The sequence below is a fragment of the Esox lucius genome, chromosome 17, assembly GCF_011004845.1.
Source record: "Esox lucius isolate fEsoLuc1 chromosome 17, fEsoLuc1.pri, whole genome shotgun sequence".
Lineage (NCBI taxonomy): Eukaryota > Metazoa > Chordata > Actinopteri > Esociformes > Esocidae > Esox > Esox lucius.
In genome coordinates this window covers 42,275,270-42,299,056 of record NC_047585.1, presented here as the reverse complement: position 1 = coordinate 42,299,056, position 23,787 = coordinate 42,275,270, and the positions used below count along the sequence as shown (strand labels likewise).

At 44.9% G+C, this 23,787-nt stretch overlaps 1 protein-coding gene across 3 annotated transcripts in view; it reads left to right on the top strand.

Annotated features, from left to right (window-relative positions):
• Positions 1-23,332, top strand: part of slc12a5a (solute carrier family 12 member 5a) — a 142,615-nt gene extending 119,283 nt beyond the window's left edge. For 2 of the 3 annotated variants that reach the window (XM_029114087.2, XM_029114089.2), the window contains exons 7-26: positions 1,308-1,555; positions 1,966-2,177; positions 2,371-2,538; positions 3,011-3,109; positions 5,065-5,122; positions 5,380-5,554; positions 7,859-7,977; positions 8,992-9,090; positions 9,224-9,343; positions 9,834-9,938; positions 10,550-10,718; positions 11,378-11,573; positions 11,956-12,125; positions 12,775-12,906; positions 13,600-13,707; positions 13,977-14,108; positions 15,012-15,241; positions 15,619-15,633; positions 16,361-16,494; positions 18,456-23,332. In XM_029114087.2, coding sequence (XP_028969920.2) covers positions 1,308-1,555; positions 1,966-2,177; positions 2,371-2,538; positions 3,011-3,109; positions 5,065-5,122; positions 5,380-5,554; positions 7,859-7,977; positions 8,992-9,090; positions 9,224-9,343; positions 9,834-9,938; positions 10,550-10,718; positions 11,378-11,573; positions 11,956-12,125; positions 12,775-12,906; positions 13,600-13,707; positions 13,977-14,108; positions 15,012-15,241; positions 15,619-15,633; positions 16,361-16,494; positions 18,456-18,547 — 2,781 coding nt within the window. In that variant the 3' untranslated portion in view covers positions 18,548-23,332. The remainder of the gene's footprint in view (positions 1-1,307; positions 1,556-1,965; positions 2,178-2,370; positions 2,539-3,010; positions 3,110-5,064; positions 5,123-5,379; positions 5,555-7,858; positions 7,978-8,991; positions 9,091-9,223; positions 9,344-9,833; positions 9,939-10,549; positions 10,719-11,377; positions 11,574-11,955; positions 12,126-12,774; positions 12,907-13,599; positions 13,708-13,976; positions 14,109-15,011; positions 15,242-15,618; positions 15,634-16,360; positions 16,495-18,455) is intronic. The other variant, XM_029114088.2, reaches the window with a different exon arrangement.
• Positions 23,333-23,787: the final 455 nt, after the last annotated feature.

Here is a 23,787-nt window from a genome sequence, read left to right as displayed (position 1 = left end):
GGAACTCGCTATAGACCGTTTTTGGGGGGTTATCAAATATTTTTAAAGCATTGAAAGATTGGAACCACCAAGACCCTGGCCTTCATGCCAAACTAAGTAACCAGGCAACAAGGGTCTTGGTCAGGGAAGTGACCAATCACCCAATGGCCAGAGCTTCAGAGTTTCTCTGCAGAGATGGGAGAACCTGCCAGAAGGACAACCATCTCTGCAGCACTCCATCATTCAGGGCTTCATGGTAAAGCGGCTGGACAGAATCCATTCCTGAGGAAAAGGTATATGAAAAGGCCCCAGAAGTACTCTTGAAGCATGAAGAAAAAGATTATCTGATCTGATGAGACAAAAATTGAACTATTTGGCTTGAATCCCAAGCAGTAGGTCTGGCAAAAACAAGGTACTGCTCATCACCTGGTTAATACACCTACCAAGCTGAAGCAAGGTAGAGGGAACATCTTGCTCAGGGGAGGCTTTTCAGCAGCAGAGACTGGGAGACTGGTCAGGACTGAAGGAAGAATGACAGATAAAAAGACATACAAAAAATGGATCCAGAGTGCACAGACATCAGACTGGGGCAAAGATAAACTTTTCAGCAAGACCCTCTATCATTACAACGCTGGAGTGCGAGATCTGAATATCACAGTTCACCAACTCTTCCCATCCAATATGATAGAGCTTGAAAGGTAGAAGGGGAGAAACTGCCCACATATAGCTGTGTAGAGCTGGTATGAGCCAAGAACCAAGAAGACACAAAGACGTGATTGCTGCTAAAGGGGCTGAATACATAAGATATTTCTGAATCAAAAAAAGTGTTTTTGCTTTGTCATTATGGGGTATAATGTGTAGATAAAAAGCTGGCAGTTAAAAAAATGTATTAACTGACTTAACTAAAGATAGTGATTGCTAAAACTAAATCTGTAACACAACAAGAACAGGAGAAAGTGAAGGTTCTGAATATTATCCAGTGGCACTGCATATAATTAAGGCCTTATTCATATAATTAAGGCCATTTAGCAAGGATAATATGTTACGAACAGAGCCATATTGCCAGCCGTCTTGATTTACGATTTCACCAACGCACGCCATGTCGACACCAGGAGCCCCGTAATTCCATCTGAAACAATTGTTTTGACATCCGATTATCAATCCAAGTCGTACAATTTGAAACTATAATCCGTATTTCCCTCCCCCTCCCTCCCTGCTCTTTCTCTATCTCTCCACCCATTATTTTCTCTCAACCCCCCCCCCCCCCCCCACTTCCCCCCCACCATCTCGTTGACCCTCTCCCTCCTCCTAACCCCACACGCCCCCAGATCTACATTGTGCCCCAGGCGGCCATCTTTAAGATGGAAGGCTTGGAGGGGGCCGAAGCCGAGGCGGCTCTGCTGAACAACATGCGCGTGTACGGCACCCTGGTCCTGACCTTCATGGCCACCGTGGTGTTTGTGGGGGTCAAGTATGTCAACAAGCTGGCTCTGGTCTTCCTGGCCTGCGTCATCTTGTCTATCCTGGCCGTGTACGCTGGAGTCATCAAGACCGCCATCGACCCGCCGGACTTCCCGTAAGGAACCCACCCTGCATTTCACATTTCTGACGCCAAAAGGCATTCCCAGTGAAAACAGGTAAAAGTAGAACGTGTCTGAGGTTTTGAAACACATTCACATTCAGTGTGCGCGCGGTTCCAAACTGATGTGTCATGGAAAACTCCGAAATAATTGCCAAAATCTGGGAATTCTGGAACTAATACCGCTCGTAGTGTCACGGCAGACGTTGGCTGACAACCGAGCCACGGTTCATGAGGGACCCAATTTCGTTCACGTTATGTTCGCAGCCGGTCCACGGGAGATTATGTTGCATGTAAATGATTTGTCCCTTCCCGTCTGGCCAATGTAGGTGTATGGGGCTTGAGACATGTTGCCTGGGTTCCCATCTCATTTGGTCACACTGACAGTGTCACCCCTCGCTGTGCAGAGTCTGCATGCTGGGGAACCGCCCGCTGATCTCCAAAGGGTTCGACGTGTGTGCCAAAACCCTGGAGAACGGCAACGGCACCGTCACCACCAAGCTGTGGAGGATCTTCTGCGACTCCCCCTTCCTCAACGCCACCTGCGACGAGTACTTTGTCAACAATAACGTGTCCTACATCCAGGGCATCCCCGGGGTGATGAGTGGCATCCTTAAAGGTGACTGGATAACTGTGGACAGAGTTAGCTACCGGCCCTCTGTGGCTCGTTGAGCAGTGGCGCTTTCACTCTCAGGGTTTGATGGCTTTTCCGCTGTCACCCAGACAAGGCGTTAAAGCGCGCATGACTAAGACGCTTGCAGGACATACCCGTGTGGCAAGGTCTTCACGCACATCTCCCTCTTAACACACAGATAATCTGTTCGGGACCTACCTGGAGAAAGGAGATCTGGTGGCCAAGAAGGGAGTTGCCACTGTCGAGGGCCCGGATGACCCCCTGACCAACTCAAACCGCTACGTCCTGGCCGACATCACCAGCTTCTTCACCCTGCTGGTCGGCATCTACTTCCCCTCGGTCACAGGTCAGCTGAGAAACAGGAAGGGGATCACTGGGTGGCTTAAGACGTATTTTCCCTAGATTTCTTGCGTCCACAAAGCGTTTTCAGCAGGATGGGAATGAAATTGTATCATGGGTAAATTGTGAATGACTCCTCTACCAACAATACTGAGTCGTCGTTAATAGTTTCTGGATCAGAAAGTCAGTCAGTTTCTAGGTCAGTCAGTCGGCAGGCGCTGTCAAACCACTGCATGAAAAAATTGATCTGCAGTCATGTTTCTTTTAAGACAGAAGCAGTTGATTATCCTACAGAAGATTCCTTTTGCTGTGATGTCAAGTCGTGGTAAAAGGGGAATAGCACTCACTCCCGATTTTGTATGACCTTTGTTTTGAAGGGCTTTGAAAACAACGCAGACACACCGACAATGGGTTAGGCTTAATAGGGATGTGTGTCCAAGAGCTTGTTCCATAATGACCTTTCTGTTTGTATGTCTCAGGGATCATGGCTGGATCCAACCGGTCTGGAGACCTGCGTGACGCCCAGAAGTCCATCCCCATCGGCACTATCGCAGCCATCACCACCACCTCACTAGTGTGTATCCTTCCACCGCCCCCTTCTGGACTCAGTGGGTGCTGCATGCTACTTTGAGCTTTCTCAAATGTTTATCATTTTATTTTTACAATTAGCAGTGGTGCCACAAGAAATGTTTCCTAGGGTTGGCCAGATGGGGCCACTGAAAATCTTGGAGTAGCGCACCAAAACCAAAAGCCATAACTGAATTTCAGGAATTCTATTATGCTGTGGTATTTAGGCTAGTTGAAAACCATGGCAGTATAAGAGTTAAGGAATCTCGTACTGATATACTTTGTTTTCTTATTTTACAGTTAACGTTACTAATTGTCTGATGTGCATTGACTAATTACCCCTACAATTAAAATGTTGTGAACACAACATGGTTCTATTTGAGGCAATCGGCACGCTGCAAGCCCCACTCACGTTGATTGACACCCCATTGAAAGATGAACAAAGAGGGAATATTTTAATATGTCTACCGTAGTCTCTCCAACACCTTTAAAAAAAAAAGCTGAGAATCTATAGCATAGTAATTATTGGTTTCCAATCCAAACATTTAAAGTGTCGAACCAAAATAATTCAATAAATCCTTACTGTTCCTGAGGGGAATTGGCAGAACAGTACATACATCAGCATCTGGGATGTATTTTAAGCTGATAGCCTCTATAAGGTGATAGCCTCTATAACTGCGCTACTTATTGACCCAGGGGCATTTCTATAGTTTTATTTATTTATCTCTAATTCATGTGACTGTTCAAGAGCATAGCAGTGAGTCATGAATTGCAATATGTGTTGTCAAATCTTTAAATTAATTAATTGCGATTAATTGCTTAAACGTCTGTAGTTTATCGCGATTAATCACAATTTTAGAATGTGTCCAAATGTTGTCCTAAATTTTAAAAAATCTGTTTAAAAAGCAGTGCATTATGTTAAAGACATATTGTGTTTTATTGTAAACTATGGACATTGGTTGATTTTAAATGAAATAAGAGCAGCAGCTGTCTTTTTCCTAGTTGGTCCACTAGAACAGGGTATGCCATGGCCCTTAAATGTCTAAAAATGGGGTTCGAATGGGGTTCAGGTAAAAATAGTAGCTTTTTTGATAGGTGTTTGGCCACAGTCAAATACACGTGTCTTTATTAAATAATTTCCAAATGCTGTAAAACAGATTACTTCAATAGGCAAAGGCATGAGGTCAGCAAGGTAGCCAGAGATGTTTATCCACAAACATTAATCAGGATCCGATATGTCATTTATTTATGCTCAACATAGAAGTTGTTAGTTATGCTTTTATTATGTTTTAGTGGAAATGTGACTGGTGTTGAAATTAATGTCTAGTTTCGGCTACAAACAACATAAAATAACTTACCATGCTAAAAGCAAGATTAACAGGTGGATTCGGATCAGAGGAGGGACAGAGGAGAGGCATGGCTGTTGGAACAGCGCAGACTGTGTCCTAACGTGTGAGTACTATGGTGCTGTGACAACACATTCACACATGAATGGCATGCCATCGTTGAATACATAAGTGCTCCTTTAAACGGCAGGATTCCCAGACAAGTGGCGAGTAAACATATTATATTGGAACAAGAAAAAAAAAGCTAATGCGAAGCTCTCTCGACCACTCCAGCACAAGTCAAGTGCCAAGTGAAGTTACCGTATACTGTTGCAAATGAATATGTGACAGCTCTCGCTCAAGTCAAGCACTAACTATGGTTCTGAGGCTCAAAAAAATAATTTGTTAACGACGACAAAAGAAATAACAGCATTATGCATTTTTCATTAATCGCAAGCGTTAACGCGTTAATTTTGTCAGCCCTAATTGTAATGCATCCAAACACACTCAACAACAACGGCATGTGGCACTTGCCCAAGCAAGACAATGCAGCACCGTGGACGTACATCGCTGAAATTGCGAAGATGCTGTATTGCTGCGTGTCGCTTTGTCCCTTGGTTTTCCTTAAAGTGACCTTACAGACATGTCCGCTGTGATCCTGTTCGGCGCCTGTATCGAAGGAGTAGTACTAAGGGACAAGTAAGTAACAAGTAGAAATTTCTGCAGTTGTTAAAATATTTCTTACATATTTTTCTGGTCAATTATAATTATTTTTTATTTGAAATATTTCTTCAACATGGATCACATTTAAGGGAAGGTGCATCAGGAAAAAAAATTGTGAATCAGAAAACAACTAATTTCTACTGCAGTAGCAGTCCACGAAGCCTAACAGTTATCCGTTTTCTGCTTGTGGACTGACGCTCCGTTTCTAATTGGCTGTGTGTCATGTCCATCAGGTTTGGGGAGGGCGTCAATGGCAACCTTGTCATTGGTACCTTGGCCTGGCCGTCCCCGTGGGTGATCGTGATTGGCTCCTTCTTCTCCACCTGTGGAGCGGGGCTTCAGAGCTTGACTGGCGCCCCCCGCCTCATGCAAGCCATCTCCCGGGACGGTGTTGTGCCCATCCTACGGGTCAGTCTCAGTCATCCTGTCAACATCTTAGACTATGTCATGTTGGTTTGTTAACATAGCAGGTATAAAACCTGGTCGAGTACAAATCTTGACAGCCAGAAAATGTAATCAATTCCAAGTCCAACAGACCTCCGAAAAACGCACCTCAATGAAGGCTCGTTTATAACCTATAATTTTTTTGCCCGCCCTGACCCAGTCCACATTCTGATTGGGCTATCGTTGGAAGCGGTACAAACCTCCTTATTCATCCACTGTGTCCTAATTGTGACCAGATACCCAGGCCCCAATTTGAATGCTGATGATTCCACATATATCTTTTCAGAATAACCGATAATAATTTTTTTAGACAAATATTGATGCCTTAGCTTATCAATCAGTGATTTTAGAAGCCAGTTTAATTTGAATGAATCCAGATACAACATGACCTGCAGGATAAGTTGGGAATATCACCAAGCAATCAGATCACGTCTTAAAATGTGGGACAGATTTTAATGTGGACAAGATCAAGATTCACATTTATAACGTCAGTGTTATAAAATGTCTTTGTTTCCTATTAATGTCATGGTGTCCTGTTATAACATGTTGGTTTGTTCTGTTATGACAAGTCAGTGTTCCCTGTTATAACATGTCTGTGTCCTGTTATATCATATTACTGTGTCCAGCAGGTGTTTGGTTCTTACAGATCAGTGTTCCTCAGGTGTTTGGTTCTAACATGTCAGTGTATCCTACAGGTGTTTGGTTCTAACATGCAGCACCGGCTGATTTTAAGGTTTTACTCTTAACCTATAAATCAATACATGGACTTGCTCCTACTTACCTTGCTGAAATGATCCAGCCATATATACCTACACGTAACCTTAGATCGCAAGACGCAGGCCTTTTAATTGTACCTAGAATTTCTAAACAAACAATTGGCGGCAGGGCCTTTTCTCATAGAGCTCCACTCCTGTGGAATGATCTGCCAATTAAGGTTAGAAATGCAAACTCAGTGCAAACTTTCAAGTGTCTACTAAAAACTCATCTCTACAGCACGGTTTATAATTAGGTGTAGCCTGGCCCGGGGGCGTGAAGGTGACCAGTAGGCTTGATACTGTCCACCCTTGCTGTCTTGCCAGGTGGGCTCTCGTCGCCACTGGGATGCCCTCCCTCCAATGCCCTTCGGGGGAAGAGTCACTGGCTTGTTGTTGACTCTCTATTGCGCACTTGTGCAGTTGGGCTGTACGCTACTAGCAATACTCGGCCCTCATTCAGGGGGGTTGCGGTTGGTGAGTGTCCCTTTGGTTGATGCCTGGCAATGTGGTTGGATTGATTTCCTGCCTGTTGGGCCCTGTCCGGGGCCTCCCCCGGGTAGGGCCACAGTGTCACCGGACCCCCCCGTCTCAGTTTCCAAGGTGTTACGCTGCTATATTATTGTGCTGGGGGACATGAGGGATGTACTACTAACTTTTCTCAGTTTCCTCCAATTTTAAATTTTAGAAGGAGATGAGGTCCTGGTCCACACCTGCGGATTACCTGGTTTGGGGGGACCGTTGCTGTTCCTGTCCGTGTCCACTTGGTCATACTTCTGACCTAGTCTAAAATCAAATATACTCTGGATTTAGCCAAGAGAAATTTATTTATTATTCCAATTGGACTCTTAATATCTCACCCGGCACAGCCAGAAGAGGACTGGTCACCCCTCTGAGCCTGGGTCCTCTCTAGGTTTCTTCCTAAAATTCGACCTTCTTAGGGAGTTTTTCCTAGCCACTGAAATTCAACACTACTGTTGTTTGCTCCTTGGGGTTTAAGGCCGGGTGTCTCTGTAAAGCACTTTGTGACAACTGCTGTTGTAAAAAGCGCTTTATAAATAAATTTTGATTGATTGATTGAACATGTCATTGAGTCCTGTTGGTGTTTGGTCCCTGTTCTATCATGTCAGTGTATCCAACAGGTGTTTCGTCCTAACATGTCAGTGTGTCCTGCTGGTGTTTGGTTCTAACATGTCAGTGTTTCCTGCTGGTGTTTGGTTCTAACATGTCAGTGTATCCTACAGGTGTTTTGTCCTAACATGTCAGTGTATCCTACAGGTGTTTCGTCCTAACATGTCAGTGTGTCCTGCTGGTGTTTGGTTCTAACATGTCAGTGTTTCCTGCTGGTGTTTGGTTCTAACATGTCAGTGTATCCTACAGGTGTTTCGTCCTAACATGTCAGTGTGTCCTGCTGGTGTTTGGTTCTAACATGTTAGGGTGTCCTACAGGTGTTTGGTTCTAACATGTCAGTGTGTCCTGGTGGTGTTTGGTTCTAACATGTCAGTGTATCCTGCAGGTGTTTGGCCATGGGAAGGCCAATGGAGAACCCACCTGGGCCCTGCTGTTGACTGCTTGTATCTGTGAGACGGGGATCCTCATAGCCTCCCTGGATGCTGTTGCCCCCATCCTCTCCATGTGAGTGACAGACCAGGAGTTATTCCCAAACACAGGCCAGGAGTTTTTCCCTATCACAGACCAGGAGTTTTTCCCTATCACAGACCAGGAGTTTTTCCCTATCACAGACCAGGGGGTTATATCAGGTTGGCCAGGAATATCTCTGGTTCCTGCAGTAATTATTGAGTTGGTCAGGAAAAAGCGTGGGTCATATGGCCTCTAGAGATTTGGCCAGGAAAACTCTAGTTCATACAACCTACAACTAAGGCTTATATTTATCCTAGTCAGATTACATTACTATTGGAAAGCCCATTTAGTGTGTCATTGGGGTTAACATATGTGTAATTGTCCCTCTGAACATTAATTTGATCACATATACAGTAGGAAGGCCAGTTTTCCTAATTTTGTTCCTAACAACCTACCTTCTCCCTGCCGATGACACACTAACATCAGTCATCGTTAATTTTGCTTGGAAATAAAATATAAAATAAAAATATTTTTATGTCTGAAGGCTTGGTTCCTGTTCTTCAGGTTCTTCCTGATGTGCTAGATGATATTGTGTCTGAGTCGGAAGGCTTGGTTCCTGTTCTTCAGGTTCTTCCTGATGTGCTAGATGATATTGTGTCTGAGTCTGAAGGCTTGGTTCCTGTTCTTCAGGTTCTTCCTGATGTGCTAGATGATATTGTGTCTGAGTCGGAAGGCTTGGTTCCTGTTCTTCAGGTTCTTCCTGATGTGCTAGATGATATTGTGTCTGAGTCTGAAGGCTTGGTTCCTGTTCTTCAGGTTCTTCCTGATGTGCTAGATGATATTGTGTCTGAGTCTGAAGGCTTGGTTCCTGTTCTTCAGGTTCTTCCTGATGTGCTAGATGATATTGTGTCTGAATCTGAAGGCTTGGTTCCTGTTCTTCAGGTTCTTCCTGATGTGCTAGATGATATTGTGTCTGAGTCTGAAGGCTTGGTTCCTGTTCTTCAGGTTCTTCCTGATGTGCTAGATGATATTGTGTCTGAGTCTGAAGGCTTGGTTCCTGTTCTTCAGGTTCTTCCTGATGTGCTACATGTTTGTCAACCTGGCCTGTGCCTTGCAGACCCTTCTGAGGACTCCTAACTGGAGGCCGCGCTTCAAGTTCTACCACTGGTGAGTCCCGAACACGTGTGTGTGTGTGTGCGCTCAGGCATGCATGTGTGTTTTTGTACACCGTTGCATGGATTGTCTGCGACTACGTGTGTATCTAATCTCCGCTCTGTTTCGGCGTATCTCCTACTTGCAGGGCCCTCTCCTTCCTGGGGATGAGTCTGTGTCTGTCACTCATGTTCATCTGTTCCTGGTTCTATGCCATCGTTGCCATGGTGATCGCCAGCAGTATCTACAAGTATATCGAGTTTCACGGGTGAGTGGAGCATGACCCCTGGAACTGATTGGATTTGCTGTGTGTGGTAGTGTGTGTGTGTGTGTCTGTATGTATGTATGCAATGTATGTATGCATGTGTGTGTCATATTACTGGGATAGATTATGAATCCTTTCAGCCGTCATTCAAGCGGGCCAGGAGAAATGTAGGGTTTAGGGCTTCCATTGTTACTGCACGTTTTGTGTAACGGTTTGTAGGCCTGAAGCGATGGTTTCCAGTGACAAGGCGAGCTGAGTATCTAAACAGGGTTTGTCTGACAGCGACTTAGCATTCAGTCCACGGGCGAAGAGGCGTGCGAGGGTGTTTAAAGGATCGCCGTTCCACTGATACAGACCGCACGGCAGAATCTGAAAGAAACAACCGCGTGCCGGCGTTGTCGTTTGGAATTTCACTGAGATGCACGGCGCCACTTACCGCATCTGTGCCAAAGCGTTGGTTTCGACGTGATGTTTGTGTCTGGTTGTGTGACAGGGCTGAGAAAGAGTGGGGTGACGGAATACGAGGCATTTCTCTGAGCGCTGCCCGCTACGCTCTGATGAGGCTGGAGGAGGGGCCACCGCACACTAAGAACTGGAGGTAACACACACACACACACTTACCCACTTACACACACAGTGTACCTAGGTAAACCCACGCAATCAAATTAGCCATACAGGCAATTTCGTGTAATGTAATTGCCGTGGAAATAAAGGCCTGTCGGCGAATGTGGAGTGCTTTTGTGTAATTAACTTCTGGCGGTGACCGCTGTCATCTGACAGACTGTGATTGTTTCGCTAGACTCCTGATAACCTCAGTTCCCTCTCGTGCTCTCTTTCTCTCTCTTCTGTTGTATATTTTACTGTTTCCCACTGCCTCTGCACTGTTCTACCTTGTGACATTTCTTCCCGTTTCCATCGCTTAGATTCCGGCGCAACACTCTGCACACTTGGTTCCAAACGCCTCCCTGGTGTGACCGAAGTACACCTTTATGTATTGCCATAGCAACACGTTGAAACCCTTTGTCCTATTCCCACTTTCTTTCCTTCCCACAATCTCTCATCCTTCCTTACCTCCTTGCTTCTCCTCTCTTCCTTTCCTCCTGCCACCTCCCCCCCCCCCCCCCCCCCCCGCCCCCCCCCCCCCCCCCCCCCCCCCCCCCCCCCCCCCCCCCCCCCCCCCCCCCCCCCCCCCCCCCCCCCCCCCTCCAGGCCTCAGCTGCTGGTCTTGGTCAGTACGGACGCGGAGCAGAACGTGGAGCAACCTCGCCTGCTCTCACTGACCAACCAGCTGAAAGCGGGCAAGGGGCTGACCATCGTTGGCACAGCACTGGAGGGCACCTACCTAGAGAACCATCCCCAGGCCCAGCGGGCAGAACAGGTTAGACGCCCCCCCCCCCCCCCCACTCCCCGACCTCACACTTGCCAGGCACTCACGTTGCAGTGGTCGTCACTGCCTGCGATGCACTCTTACTGCTGCGTCGGCGGGTTCGATTCCCGCCCACTGCTATTAAAAAAATAAATAATATTCATACATTTATCTCCCTCTTCCCCATCTCTCCTCCTCCATTCGTCCCTCCCACTTCCATTCTCCCTCCTCTACTCCTCCATTCGTCCCTCCCACTTCCATTCTTCCTCCTCTCCTCCTCCATTCGTTCCTCCCACTTCCATTCTCCCTCCTCTACTCCTCCATTCGTCCCTCCCACTACCATTCTCCCTCCTCTCCTCCTCCATTCGTCCCTCCCACTACCATTCTCCCTCCTCTACTCCTCCATTCGTCCCTCCCACTTCCATTCTCCCTCCTCTACTCCTCCATTTGTCCCTCCCACTACCATTCTCCCTCCTCTACTCCTCCATTCGTCCCTCCCACTTCCATTCCCCCTCCTCTCCTCCTCCATTCGTCCCTCCCACTTCCATTCTCCCTCCTCTCCTCCTCCATTCGTCCCTCCCACTACCATTCTCCCTCCTCTACTCCTCCATTCATCCCTCCCACTTCCATTCCCCCTCCTCTCCTCCTCCATTCGTCCCTCCCACCTCCAGTCTCTGAGGAAGCTGATGGAGACGGAGAAAGTCAAAGGCTTCTGCCAGGTCACCATCTCGTCCAACATGCGTGACGCCACGTCCCACCTGCTCCAGGCCAGCGGGCTGGGCGGCCTCATGCACAACACCGTGCTGGTCAGCTGGCCACGCAACTGGAAGCAGTCTGACGACCACCAGACCTGGAGAGACTTCATTGGTGGGTTACTGAGGGGGTCAGCGTTGAAAGGTTGACTAGGTTTTGTATGTAACTGCAGCGTAATCTTCTTTCCCTCATACCGTTGAGCTCCTTCAGATGCATTTGTTTGTAAGAAGTGTGCCTGGTTGATTGATGGAGGTAGAGGGAGGCCAATGTAGAGGGGACTTATTCATCACATTTTTTGCCATTTTCATTTAAATTCGAATTCTGGGTACTGTAAAATGACGAATGACAAGTCCCAGAAAACAGGATCATTGGGGGGAGGTTGTAGACATACCAATAGAAATAATCCTTGTATTCCTGCGTTTTTTGGTACACACGACTCTTGAGGTTCTCCATGAAGGATTTTTGAGCGATCTGATGCCCCCCCTTTGCCCTGTAGAGCTGGTAAGGGAGACGACAGCCGCCCATCTGGCCCTGCTGGTGCCTAAGAACATTGCTGCCTTCCCATCCAACGGGGAACGTTTCTCCGAGGGCCACATCGACGTGTGGTGGATCGTCCATGACGGAGGCATGCTGATGCTGCTGCCCTTCCTTCTGCGCCAGCACAAGGTCGGCCAAAGGAGTGCAAGGGAACGTAACCTTAGTGATGAATAAATATAAATGTATAATCTGTCTCCATATTGTAGTAACTAAATGCTATCGTAAATGATCGCATGTTGGAAGTCCTTAGTAAAGGTTTGCTGCATCTCTTGTCACGAGCCTGACATTTAAATGACGTGTTTCTGGATCCATCCAGACTGGTCAGAAACCCAGAACTCAGGGATGCCCACAATGGCCGTAGTCATCTATATTCCAAAGTAATACAATTTATTCCAATCAAGTAATAAAGTTACAATACAAAATATGGTTACACACCAACATGATTCAACGTCATCCCAACTGGTCAAAAAGTCTTCTAAGTATACCATAAGACACACTATTGCACAAAGGTGTGCTAGGAGCTTCTGTTAACAAAAGACTCCTAAATATGACTACAACGTGTTGGGAGGTCTATTTAACGATGACAAACTTTTAAATATGGCTACAACACAACGTGTTGGGAGGTCTCTTTAACGAGGATAAACTCCAAAAACTTTTTGGAGACATGGCTTTCTATCCTAAAATCAGATATATCTAAAACACTCCCCGAAATACACTTCCTGTCTTCCTCAACAGACATTACTCATTAAACTACAACCACGGTCTTCTTCACCCATAGGTGTGGAGGAAGTGCAAGATGCGCATCTTCACCGTAGCTCAGATGGACGACAACAGCATCCAGATGAAGAAAGACCTGACCACGTTCCTGTACCACCTGCGTATCGACGCTGAGGTTGAAGTCGTGGAAATGGTACGTCTCCAAGACCTTGACACAAAAACAGCATCTTCCAACATGTAGACTGATCTAAACCCCCTGAAACCCTGACCTAAACCCCCTGAAACCCTGACCTAAACACCCTGAAACCCCGACCTAAACCCCCTGAAACCCTGACCTAAACCCCCTGAAACCCTGACCTAAACCCCCTGAAACCCTGACCTAAATCCCCTGAAACCCTGACCTAAATCCCCTGAAACCCTGACCTAAACCCCCTGAAACCCTGACCTAAACCCCCTGAAACCCTGACCTAAACACCCTGAAACCCTGACCTAAACACCCTGAAACCCTGACCTAAACCCGCTGAAACCCTGACCTAAATCCCCTGAAACCCTGACCTAAACACCCTGAAACCCTGACCTAAACCCCCTGAAACCCTGACCTAAACACCCTGAAACCCTGACCTAAACACCCTGAAACCCTGACCTAAACCCGCTGAAACCCCGACCTAAACACCCTGAAACCCTGACCTAAACCCCCTGAAACCCTGACCTAAACACCCTGAAACCCTGACCTAAACCCGCTGAAACCCTGACCTAAACCCCCTGAAACCCTGACCTAAACCCCCTGAAACCCCGACCTAAACCCCCTGAAACCCCCGTAAACAAGCGTCCCTACTACCTGACCTCTATCCAATGCTGCACTAAGCCAGGCCATCTCCTCTCCTAGCACGACAGCGACATCTCAGCCTACACCTATGAGAAGACTCTGGTGATGGAGCAACGCTCGCAGATCCTCAAGCAGATCAACCTGACCAAGACCGAGCGCGAGCGAGAGGTAGGTGGCTACGTGCAGAGATAGAAGCGCTACCACAGCAGAACCTCAGAGGTGGTTCCCGTTTCAAACAACCTGTTGGTAAAAATCCCCCCTGACTGTTTTGTCTCGAGTGCTTTTCGCTTTGCCTTCTCAATACTCCAGCGGGGTTCCAGGAACCAGAATGGATGCATAACCAGTCGTAACCGGGCCAGACCGGTGCGGTTGGGCTTGGGTCGGTAATGGAAAACGGCCGCGTCCTTCAGCCCCCCCCCCATGTCTTCCTTCTGTAGATCCAGAGCATCACAGACTCATCCCGCGGATCAATCCGGCGTAAGAACCCGGCGGCGGTGACAACCCATCTGAGTGTTACCGAGGAACAGCCAGGAGCGAGCAGCAAGGCCGAGGAGAAACCGGAGGAAGAGGTCGGCACGGTTACCGTCCTGCTATTTCATTAATACTTAATTCTACAAGGCCACGAGGCTGTTGGTGGTCTGCGATGCTGTTTAAAGAAAACTGAACAAAGCGTGTAGTGTCTCTGCCCGCTGACTACTCTCAGGGAGAGCAGCTATTATTAATGCCGGAGTTCAGACCGGACTGAGCTGTCGACATGTGAGGGTTATGGTGTGAGGTGTTGAAACATTCGGAGGTCAGGCGTTTTGATCCCAGGGTAGTGGTTTTATGCTGTGGGAAAAACTGCGGACAAGCACTAAGTGCTTTGGCTAGAGGACTGAGGCTGTGAACCACAGGTGTCGACATTTAGAGGTCAACAGGATTGTTACACCTCCAGCCTCACTCGGCCAGTGTCCCTTTTGGGGGACCAGGCTGGAGGATGTGAACCAATGGTGTGGACCTAGGGGGTCACCCACTTTCAGGAAGGGCTTTTTATGTGGAGGCGGGCTAGTCTAGTGGTGAAGTGTATGGGACCAGTAAACCGAAGGTCGCTTGTTCTAATCCCTGAAAGGGCAAGCTGAAAAATATACCGTTTTTGAGGCAGTGAATTCAGATTGCTCCCTGTTCATTGTGGAAAATAGGAATGTGTTCTTAGCCATACCTACCTGTTAAAATAATGATGAAGTGTTTCATTTGATATTATAGGAATGGCAATGTGTTTTTGTATTATCTGAGTTTCCAGCCTCTCATTAAACATCATTGTACAGTGGGCACACCACATATTCAGTCAAAAGTTTATTTTCAGACAGACTCTACATTGAGCCACACTAGATGACCAACCGCTCTCTCTCTCCCTCCTCAAACCCTCATTCTCAAACTGTGGTTCCAAATTGCCTCGCCTCACCTTGTCTCTCCCCGCTGTGTCCGGGTCTCAGTGTCCCACCGTGTCCCCTCCCCCGCAGGTTCAGCTCATCCACGACAGCACCGGCCCGGCTAGTCCAATCACCCCGGCTGCTCCCCTGACCCCGGCCACCGAAGGGGGGGCCCAGACGCCAGGGTCTGCCCAGGTCCAGATGACCTGGACAGAAAAGCTGGATGGCGAACCGGCCAAGCCACCCGGCGCCTCCACACCTGAGGGCATCAAAGACATCTTTAATATGAAGCCGTGAGTTGCATTTCGGGCAATAACGATATAGGAGCTCTGAGGAAAACCACGGCGCTCCAGACATTGTCGACAGTGGGCATCCTCCCCTGTGATGGAATCTAATGTTTCCTTCAGAGTCCTAACAGCCCCAATTAGTTTTCTTATTATCTCAGGGGCTGATATTCAACACTTTAAAGGTGATGGTTCTCTCTAAAACAAGATTTCTGTGTTTTCTTTAATATGCCACTGTCAACACAATCTGAAAACAGTGTCTATGTTAGTGCTTAACCTTTCAAGATGGAGCCCTTCCAGTCAATAGACTAAATAGACTGAACTCATGCTGATGTGCTCTGCATTCTCTCCTTTAATCTTGTTTTCTTTTCCTTGGTATGCGGCAGTGAGTGGGAAAACCTGTAAGTATTTCAGTAAATCGAGCTTTGATGGAGCACAGATAATATATATATATATATATATATATATATATATATATATATATTTATATACAGCTCCGGAAAAAATTAAGAGACCACAGCACCTTTTTCTTTACTTTCCAAAAAAATCGAAAAGGAACGTTTTGAGTGAAGAACAGAAAGGTTAAAATGAAGAGACCACTGCAAATTGAACGCTTCTGTTCCTCGGTCAAAACTTTCCTTATCAACTTTTTTGGAAAGGAAAGAAAAAGGTGCAGTGGTCTCCTAATTTTTTCCGGAGCTGTATATATATAATATTTATATATAAATTCTGGAAATGTGTATATATATAGTGGCAGAACAGAGCAAGGACACAGAGATGGAGGATGTTTTATTATTCAACAAATAAACAGCTGAAACTGAGAAAATAAAGAAGCTTAAAAGAAGCGGCAGTTGAGGAATGGTGTGGTTAGCCCTGATGAGTCATAACAAGGGGCAGGTTTGGGGTGTGGTTTGCCCTGGTGAGTCATAACGAGGGGCAGGTTTCGGGTGTGGTTAGCCCTGATGGGTCATAACGAGGGGCAGGTTGGCTATGTTTTTTGTTTCTAAGTAAAGCCAGTGCTTAACTGACATAAAGCGGTTCACAGCACTCACAAGCACAAAACTGCGTCATGAACAAACCAACCTCTGGTTTGAGGCTTAATAGCACACGTCTTGTTTTCTTGAACAGAAACCAGTCCAATGTGAGGCGCATGCACACGGCACTGAGGCTGAACGGTGTCATCGTCAAGAAGTCCTCGGAGGCCAAGCTAGTGCTCCTCAACATGCCTGGGCCGCCCAAAAACCGGGCGGGCGACGAGAACTGTATCCTTTTCCCTCCATCGCTCTCTCTTTCCGGGAGCTTCCAGTGGGCATTTGGATAGACTGACACTTGTTTCCTCATGCAAGCTGTTCGTTGTTGAGAGAGGACTCAGGTTTAGAGGAGAGTTAGGGGATTGTCCAAGGGTTGGACATCGTCTGAAGTGGGAGTTTAGTGCGGAGTCAACTCTTCCCATACATAGCTAGCATCAGCGATGGTCCACTGTGTTGTCCGTGTGTTCACGGGTCCATGCATTTGTACACAGTCTATTTCATTTTTATTAGATTATTGTTTCTTCTTCTTACAGATAAAGGTTAGACATGTAGATGGAGAGGGGAAAGTTGGAGGTATGTTGGAATACAGTGAACTTCCTTTTCTGGGCACTGTATTCCATCACTTGGGATTTGAACCCCTAACATGCTGGGACTGTATTTACATGCTGTAATTTCTAAATGGTTAATCTATAATGGCAGTGCCAACAAAGAGTCAGGTCACTATGGTGTATTTAAATTGATCCTACCTCTCCTATGCCATCCAGTGGTTAGATTTTATACTGGCAGCCAAATCCCAAAAGGCTTTAGGGCTACGCGCATCTAGTTCCCAGACAAGTCCTCCAAAATCACACTGAAGAGTCCTTCGAACTTGGCCTTCATTAGCCAGTCAGAAAGTTGTGAGAATTGTTTTTGTGTGTACCCAAGTTAAGCAGAAGTCATCAAGCCGCAGCTAGTACTACAGCTTCCTCTGATAACAGCACTCCTGGCCGCAGTCTTAGCGCGAACCAGCGGTCCCATTGGACTCTTACAAAATAACCGATTTCTGTATTGTGAGGTTGTTGTGAGATGGCTGAGTGTACGGAACATACATTTACTGACTGGTATTGCACTGACACGGGGAAGAACAAGGCAGGGCTATCTCCATTAAAACCTGTTTACTGTGATAGACGTAGGTGACTGCGCTAGCTAGCTTATGTTAGGAGCCGTGCATTGTTGTACGCTGTTAGCCGGTTAGCTTCTCTTTTGTATAACAAAGTGGCTAAACTGGTTAAGATCACTGACACGATGTAACTGAGGTGGTTTATTTAGATTTTCTGAAATCTAAAACAGAAAAAAAAACGTGGTTAAAGTAGCTCCCTAAGGACCACCTTTTGATGGTGGTATTTGCAGGCTCTTTGTGTGATTTGTACAATAGTTGAGTTTAGGGCTGAACTAGATACTTTCAAAATGTAATATCGTCAATCTTACTTATAAACCAGGCGATTTAAAACCTTAAGATGTCGGGTTGTTGCCAATATAACACGGCTAAGGCTTGTATCCAGGCAATCTGCATATCAGAACTAGGTGATTTGAAGACTGAATGCCGATAGGCTGACATACGTGGTATATGAGACCGTAACACAAGTATGACATACCACTTTCTACTGCTCTAATAACATTAGTTATAACACGTTTATAATTGCAATTTCGCATTAGTCCCTGGACAGCCAGTGGCTTTGGCATGTTGGAAATATGCAACACCCCATTTGGTCTTATTACTTAATAAAAAAATGTGAGGCGACTTCCCCTAACACATTTCTTTATTGGCAGGACAGTTAGAGAGAGGCTACTGAATGGGAGATACAGAGAGGAAGGGGCCAGACAAGCTAGGTATATGAGCCAAATGCAAGTTTTCATACTACTACACCTAACTGGCACCAATCTCATGTATGTGATGTATTCACATAGGCGATGTATTCACGTAGGCGATGTATTCACGTAGGCAATGTATTCACGAAATTCAACACTACTGTTGTTTGCTCCTTGGGGTTTAAGGCCGGGTGTCTCTGTAAAGCACTTTGTGACAACTGCTGTTGTAAAAAGGGCTTTATTAATAAATGTGATTGATTTGATTGACGTGGGTCCTAGTGAAATGTTCTGGTGCAGTCGAAACATGCTCTGCTATTTGTTCTCCTTAACTTTCACTCTCTCAGACATGGAGTTCCTGGAGGTCCTGACGGAGGGTCTCAACAGAGTCCTCCTCGTTCGTGGTGGCGGTCGCGAAGTCATCACCATCTACTCTTGAGAGATCAGCCCTTCCCCCTCCACACCCAGATCCCTAATCCCCTCCCCCGAGGCACCACATCTCCTAAGCGCCCGCATAACCATCACCACCAAAGTCACCCTCCTCCATTTGTTTCTGTGCGAAATTCCCTTACACTCAATGAGCCCAGTTCACCTCACCTCTCCCGCCGTATGCACACACACACCCATATACACTCACACACAAACACACACACACCCATATACACTCACACACAAACACACACACACACCCATATACACTCACACACAAACACACACAATTCCGCCCCCCCAGAAAACACACCCAATTCCGCCCCCCCGTATTTTCAATATCTTGTGTTCCCCGGGTGTTGAACTCGGCCAGACACACTTACAGGCCTTTTCAGGTCCAGTAGCTGCTCAGAGCTAAAGCTGCTCAGAGCTTCTGTTGGCCTCAGATCCAGACCACATACCCTACTGGGCAGATGGCTCTGAGACTGGGCCTCTCCTCCACCGGCCAAATAACCTACAGCTCCAATTCACCCAGCGTAATTATCAGGATGTACTCTGATATAGAATGCTGTGAAATAGAGCTTTCTGCTGAATATTTTGCAGCTAGACTTCACTGCCCAATTCCGCCCCCTATGTGATATCAACTAACCATTAGTCAAGTCGCTCGGTTACAGAGTCGAAGGTTAGAGGGCTCGTTGAGCTGGGATTGGTTAAGTGTGATGTCTGTGCGTTTGTGTTTGTGTGTGTGTGTGTTTAAAAGTCTCATTCATCCAAATGTGGTTCGTTTTTCTGAGGAGCAGCCTACCACAGGACTTAACAGTGGTCAGTGGAGGACTGCGAAGGCTGACATTTTGTAGCTAGTTGTGAATATCACCCTGAAAAGACCCACTGCGAAGAATGGGTACCGCAAATGATCCTGCAGAAAACTGTTCAGCACAGACGACCATCGTCAAGATGAACCGCTGCCCGAGGTTATGATCACATATGGTCATTTGTCGAATCAGGGTAAGAAATTAAAGAACCACGGTCTGAGAAAGTGGGGAGGACAACAAATCAGGCCTCCGTGAACTCTGACCTTGTGTCACTGTGCTCTCGCACTGTCAGAATGTTTATACTTGTCCCATTTACCCATTTCTAAGTGGCTAAGTGGCTCTTCTAGCTCCAGCCACTGTTAGTGCCAAAAACAACAAGCTTGGTTTTAGATATCAATTTGTTCTTAAACTGTGAGGAGTGTTCTTAGCCAAATGGTCACCTGACAGGAGATCAGGGCCTCTTTCAGAATTGTCTTTCCCCAATTTCAGCCATTATGTTTCCTCACCTCTTTGGATAGAAGATAGACCAGGAATCGAGGAAAGGCAGAGATTGAGAGCCATGGAGAGGATATGAGCAGTGACACTTTCATTGTCAAAAACCTGACCACTTGACCCCAGTGTGGATCTCGACCCCAGTGTGGATCTTGACCCCAGTGTGGATCTTGACCCCAGTGTGGATCTCGACCCCAGTGTGGATCACTGTAAATAGTGTACAAGCTCTGACGCGTTGTTAAGTATGAGTGTAGTATTTTTGTGACTTACTAAAAAGCTTCTAGTGGGGAAAATGTTCCTTCTCTTAATGGGGCGGCTGAAAACTGCTTTTGGATGGCTTAGGCTCCTATCAGTCTGTTAACTGTCACTGTAATCTGCTCCTGCACTGTCCGCAACTGTGCAACAAGTGATTTAATGAATTCACCAGTTCATTAAATTAACATGTTATTTTTCCATCTAGAAAATGTTTTTGTTTGGTATGTTTATAGACAAAAATTACACATATTTATTTAATATAATGGAGATATAATTTAAATTATCGCTCAAAATATATTGTTTAGACAAATTTATATATGTTTACATGTGCCATAGGAAAAATATTTTTAAAACAAAAATTATATTGAATAAATTACAGAGTACAAATTGTTCATTATGTTAAAGGGTTAGCGTGCAATTGAACAGATACAAAGTAATGGAATGGACAAGGTCCTGAATCTCGCCCCATTCTTAACACTATGCAGTAGAATCCAAATATGTGATTTTGTATCCACAGGTTTTGGCAGATTTGAGCCAATACCTATGTCCCTGACAATGACTGGATTACCAAGTAATTAAAACAAAAGAAAATGGATAAAGTGCAGTTTGAAAGGAATGTGCAATAGTCCAAATTTGGTCTCACGTATTCATGTTTATTTTTTAAAACTTATATTTTGTATGTAGATTTCTTATGTCTATGGAATTCATTCATATCATCACACCCTGAAAACAAGGACAGCTAGCATCATGTTTTCATTTTGCTTTTTTGAAAGAAACTGTTTTTGGTCACCACTTGCACTTGTTGTAGAACTATGAATCATAATATATACACATGTAAAATACAGGGAGGTTAACAACAAATGAAACTAGTTTATAGAGCTATTGAACACAGTATTTATGTTTAAAGTGTTGTTTGGAAGTCAGAATCATATGTTGTGAATGCTGCTAGTATTTTCAGACTTCTTTGTACTGTAAATAAACATGTCTAAAGGAACATATATACAAAAGATATCAGCAAGAGGGTAGGCATATATTGAAAAACATATCAGTGTGGATGGTTTGTCTTCTCGGAGACAAACCAGCTTTTACCTTTTGGCCTGAAAGTCTTTCTGGACAGGAGTTATTGTCAGCTTCGAAAGGAAACTCTTGTGAATATGACAGTATCTTGAGGCAATACCTAAACCATTAGGGTGCAATTTGTAAAAAAAAAAAGAAAAAAAAAGAAAAAGAAAGAAGTTCCTCTCTTTTCTCAAATGGCACTCTTGATTATTCCATCCTCTTATATATACATTTATTCTAAAGAAACCCAACTACAAGTTTGACAATTTTATTGTGAATAATAGACAACAGCACTGCAAGAAAGGGTTTGTTTGGACTGAAAGCAAAGATAAAATGTTTGTTTTACAACTTGAGAGAAATGTTGAGTGTAATGTAACAGTCCTGTAGATCAGTAGCCCATACATTAACTACTGCTAGTTTTTACTAACAGACAACATTTTATTATAACCATACAATCTCCAATAATATGAGCTATAATTTTGTTATTATACAATTTGATAATTTTGCGAAAAGACACCCATGTCAACTTTTCTAAATGCGTAGAGTATGTGGCTGTTCCGATTGTCTTTCTTGAACATTTCCGGTCAAATAGACGCAAAAGGCACTCGGTTCATGAAACAACCCACTGGCATTGACTGAGCCTTCAATTCTTTTCATGAAAAAAAAAAAAGGGTCTCCGATATGGTTTAAAAAAAAAAAAGGAATTGTGGGAATGATTTTGTTTGAATGGTCAATGTGGTTTATAATTAACATTTGCATGGTCTTCTGTGGGAATATTTGTTACAGTGGTACATGGTATGGTTACCTAAATGTGTGTACAAGGCAAGTGGTTTGGAAGGTGAGAGTCCATCAACGCTAGGGCCTAGGTTCAACCCGAAGGCTGGTTCTGGGCCTTTCCTCTTTCTATAGCCTCTTTCTAATGTTTACCATTCCCAGTAAATGCTGTAGATGTCAATCGGAAAATGTCCTTCTAAATTCCTACAAACCACTTTTCAATGGAAGCTAAATCATGTCACTTCGGTCACAGACAAGAGAACCTGAGAACGCTCGCCTTGTGGTTACATAGTTAAAGTCAATGAAAACAAGTTTTTTTGCAAAAACAAACAAAAAAAGTATTTCACTTTATTTTCAAATCTTGCTAAATTAATGTTGTGTAATGTACTAGGAGGTCTTAGTAGAATGGATGGGCCTTAGAGATTTTCCTTTTGCTTTGTATACTACACTGCAGTAAAAAACACTGATGTGTTCCCTTGTCATAAACTGTTTTATCACTATGGACAAAGTCTTAGCTTTTTGTAAGATTATGTGCAATATTGTTTTTACCTGCAGTCATTTTTTTTGTTGGTTGTATTGCATTGTAGTTTTTCATTATTGCATTGACAACTAACAGTCAGTGGTCTGCTCATCAGAATGTTTAGATCAATTCTGTTGTGTTCATCTCATCTGTGATGGCTGAGATAGAAAAGCACTTTATCCTGAGCTAACAGTCATTGAAGGTTTGAGGACATAATCAGGGTTTAAACGAAACACACGTGCCCAATTTAAAGGGACAGTTTTGGATTTTGACCATAAGGCCCTTATACTCTAAGTCAGATTTACTTTTTGATACTATTTTTATGTCTCTGAAGTTTGAAGGAAGTTGCAATCTAGCGTGTATGCAATTGCTAACTACCATATACGCAATGAATGGAAGTCAATGGGAACAGCTGGTATGCTAGCTGTTCCTGTAGACGTATAGGGATGGTTTTACAGACCAATAAAGGCAGTCTGGGGGAAATGTCAACCTCAATGGAGTTGACTTAGATTTTTTTGGTCCTATACTAGACTTAATCTGTCTGCAAGACCATCCCATAGCATCTATACTATATTTTGTTTTAGTTTTTTTTGCAAAACTACCTCTAACTTCCTTCATACTGGATTCAGAATGATAGAAACTGTATTTACAAGTTCGCCTGAATACTGGGAATATAGTGAAGGGCTTCATTGTCAAAATCTTTTCCATCCCTTTAAGCACTGATTAATAGGTTCCTCTGTTGGTATTATTGTGTACCAGATCCAGTTGGATTAGATCTTTGAGAGGCAGAAAAACCAGATTTCGATATTATTCTGCGATTTTTCACTGCAACTACCTATTTTTATTTATTTTCGTCCAATCACTTAAAATATTTGCAAGGACACTTTTGGCATGCTTCGTTGTTTTCTCTTTTCTTCTCCAAACTCTATTTGAAGAATCACAGTTGATATTCGAGTTATTGTATTTGTCACTCAATCTGTGTGGTTGAACCGCCCCCAAAACTACCCCCCCCCCAAACTTCCTCTACCCCAGCTGTCAGTCACAAATCTCCTCTGTACTTATACCTATGTGATTGCATTATATTTCTGAATATTGAATCAAAGAATAGAAAACAAGCGCTTCCACTTCTGATGCCGGCTCTGCTTGGACGGTATGAGGGTTACTCGGGAGCACCAATGGATCAAGCTGTCTTTATCTAGGGCAGAACAGAAAACAGCCCTTAAGCCAACCATCCGCCTGCAGAATTGTAGCATGAGACGAATAGGCTGGCGATCATTGTGAATTATTTACTATCCTCAAATGGATATCAAGGGCTCTGAAACATATCTGCTCCAGTCC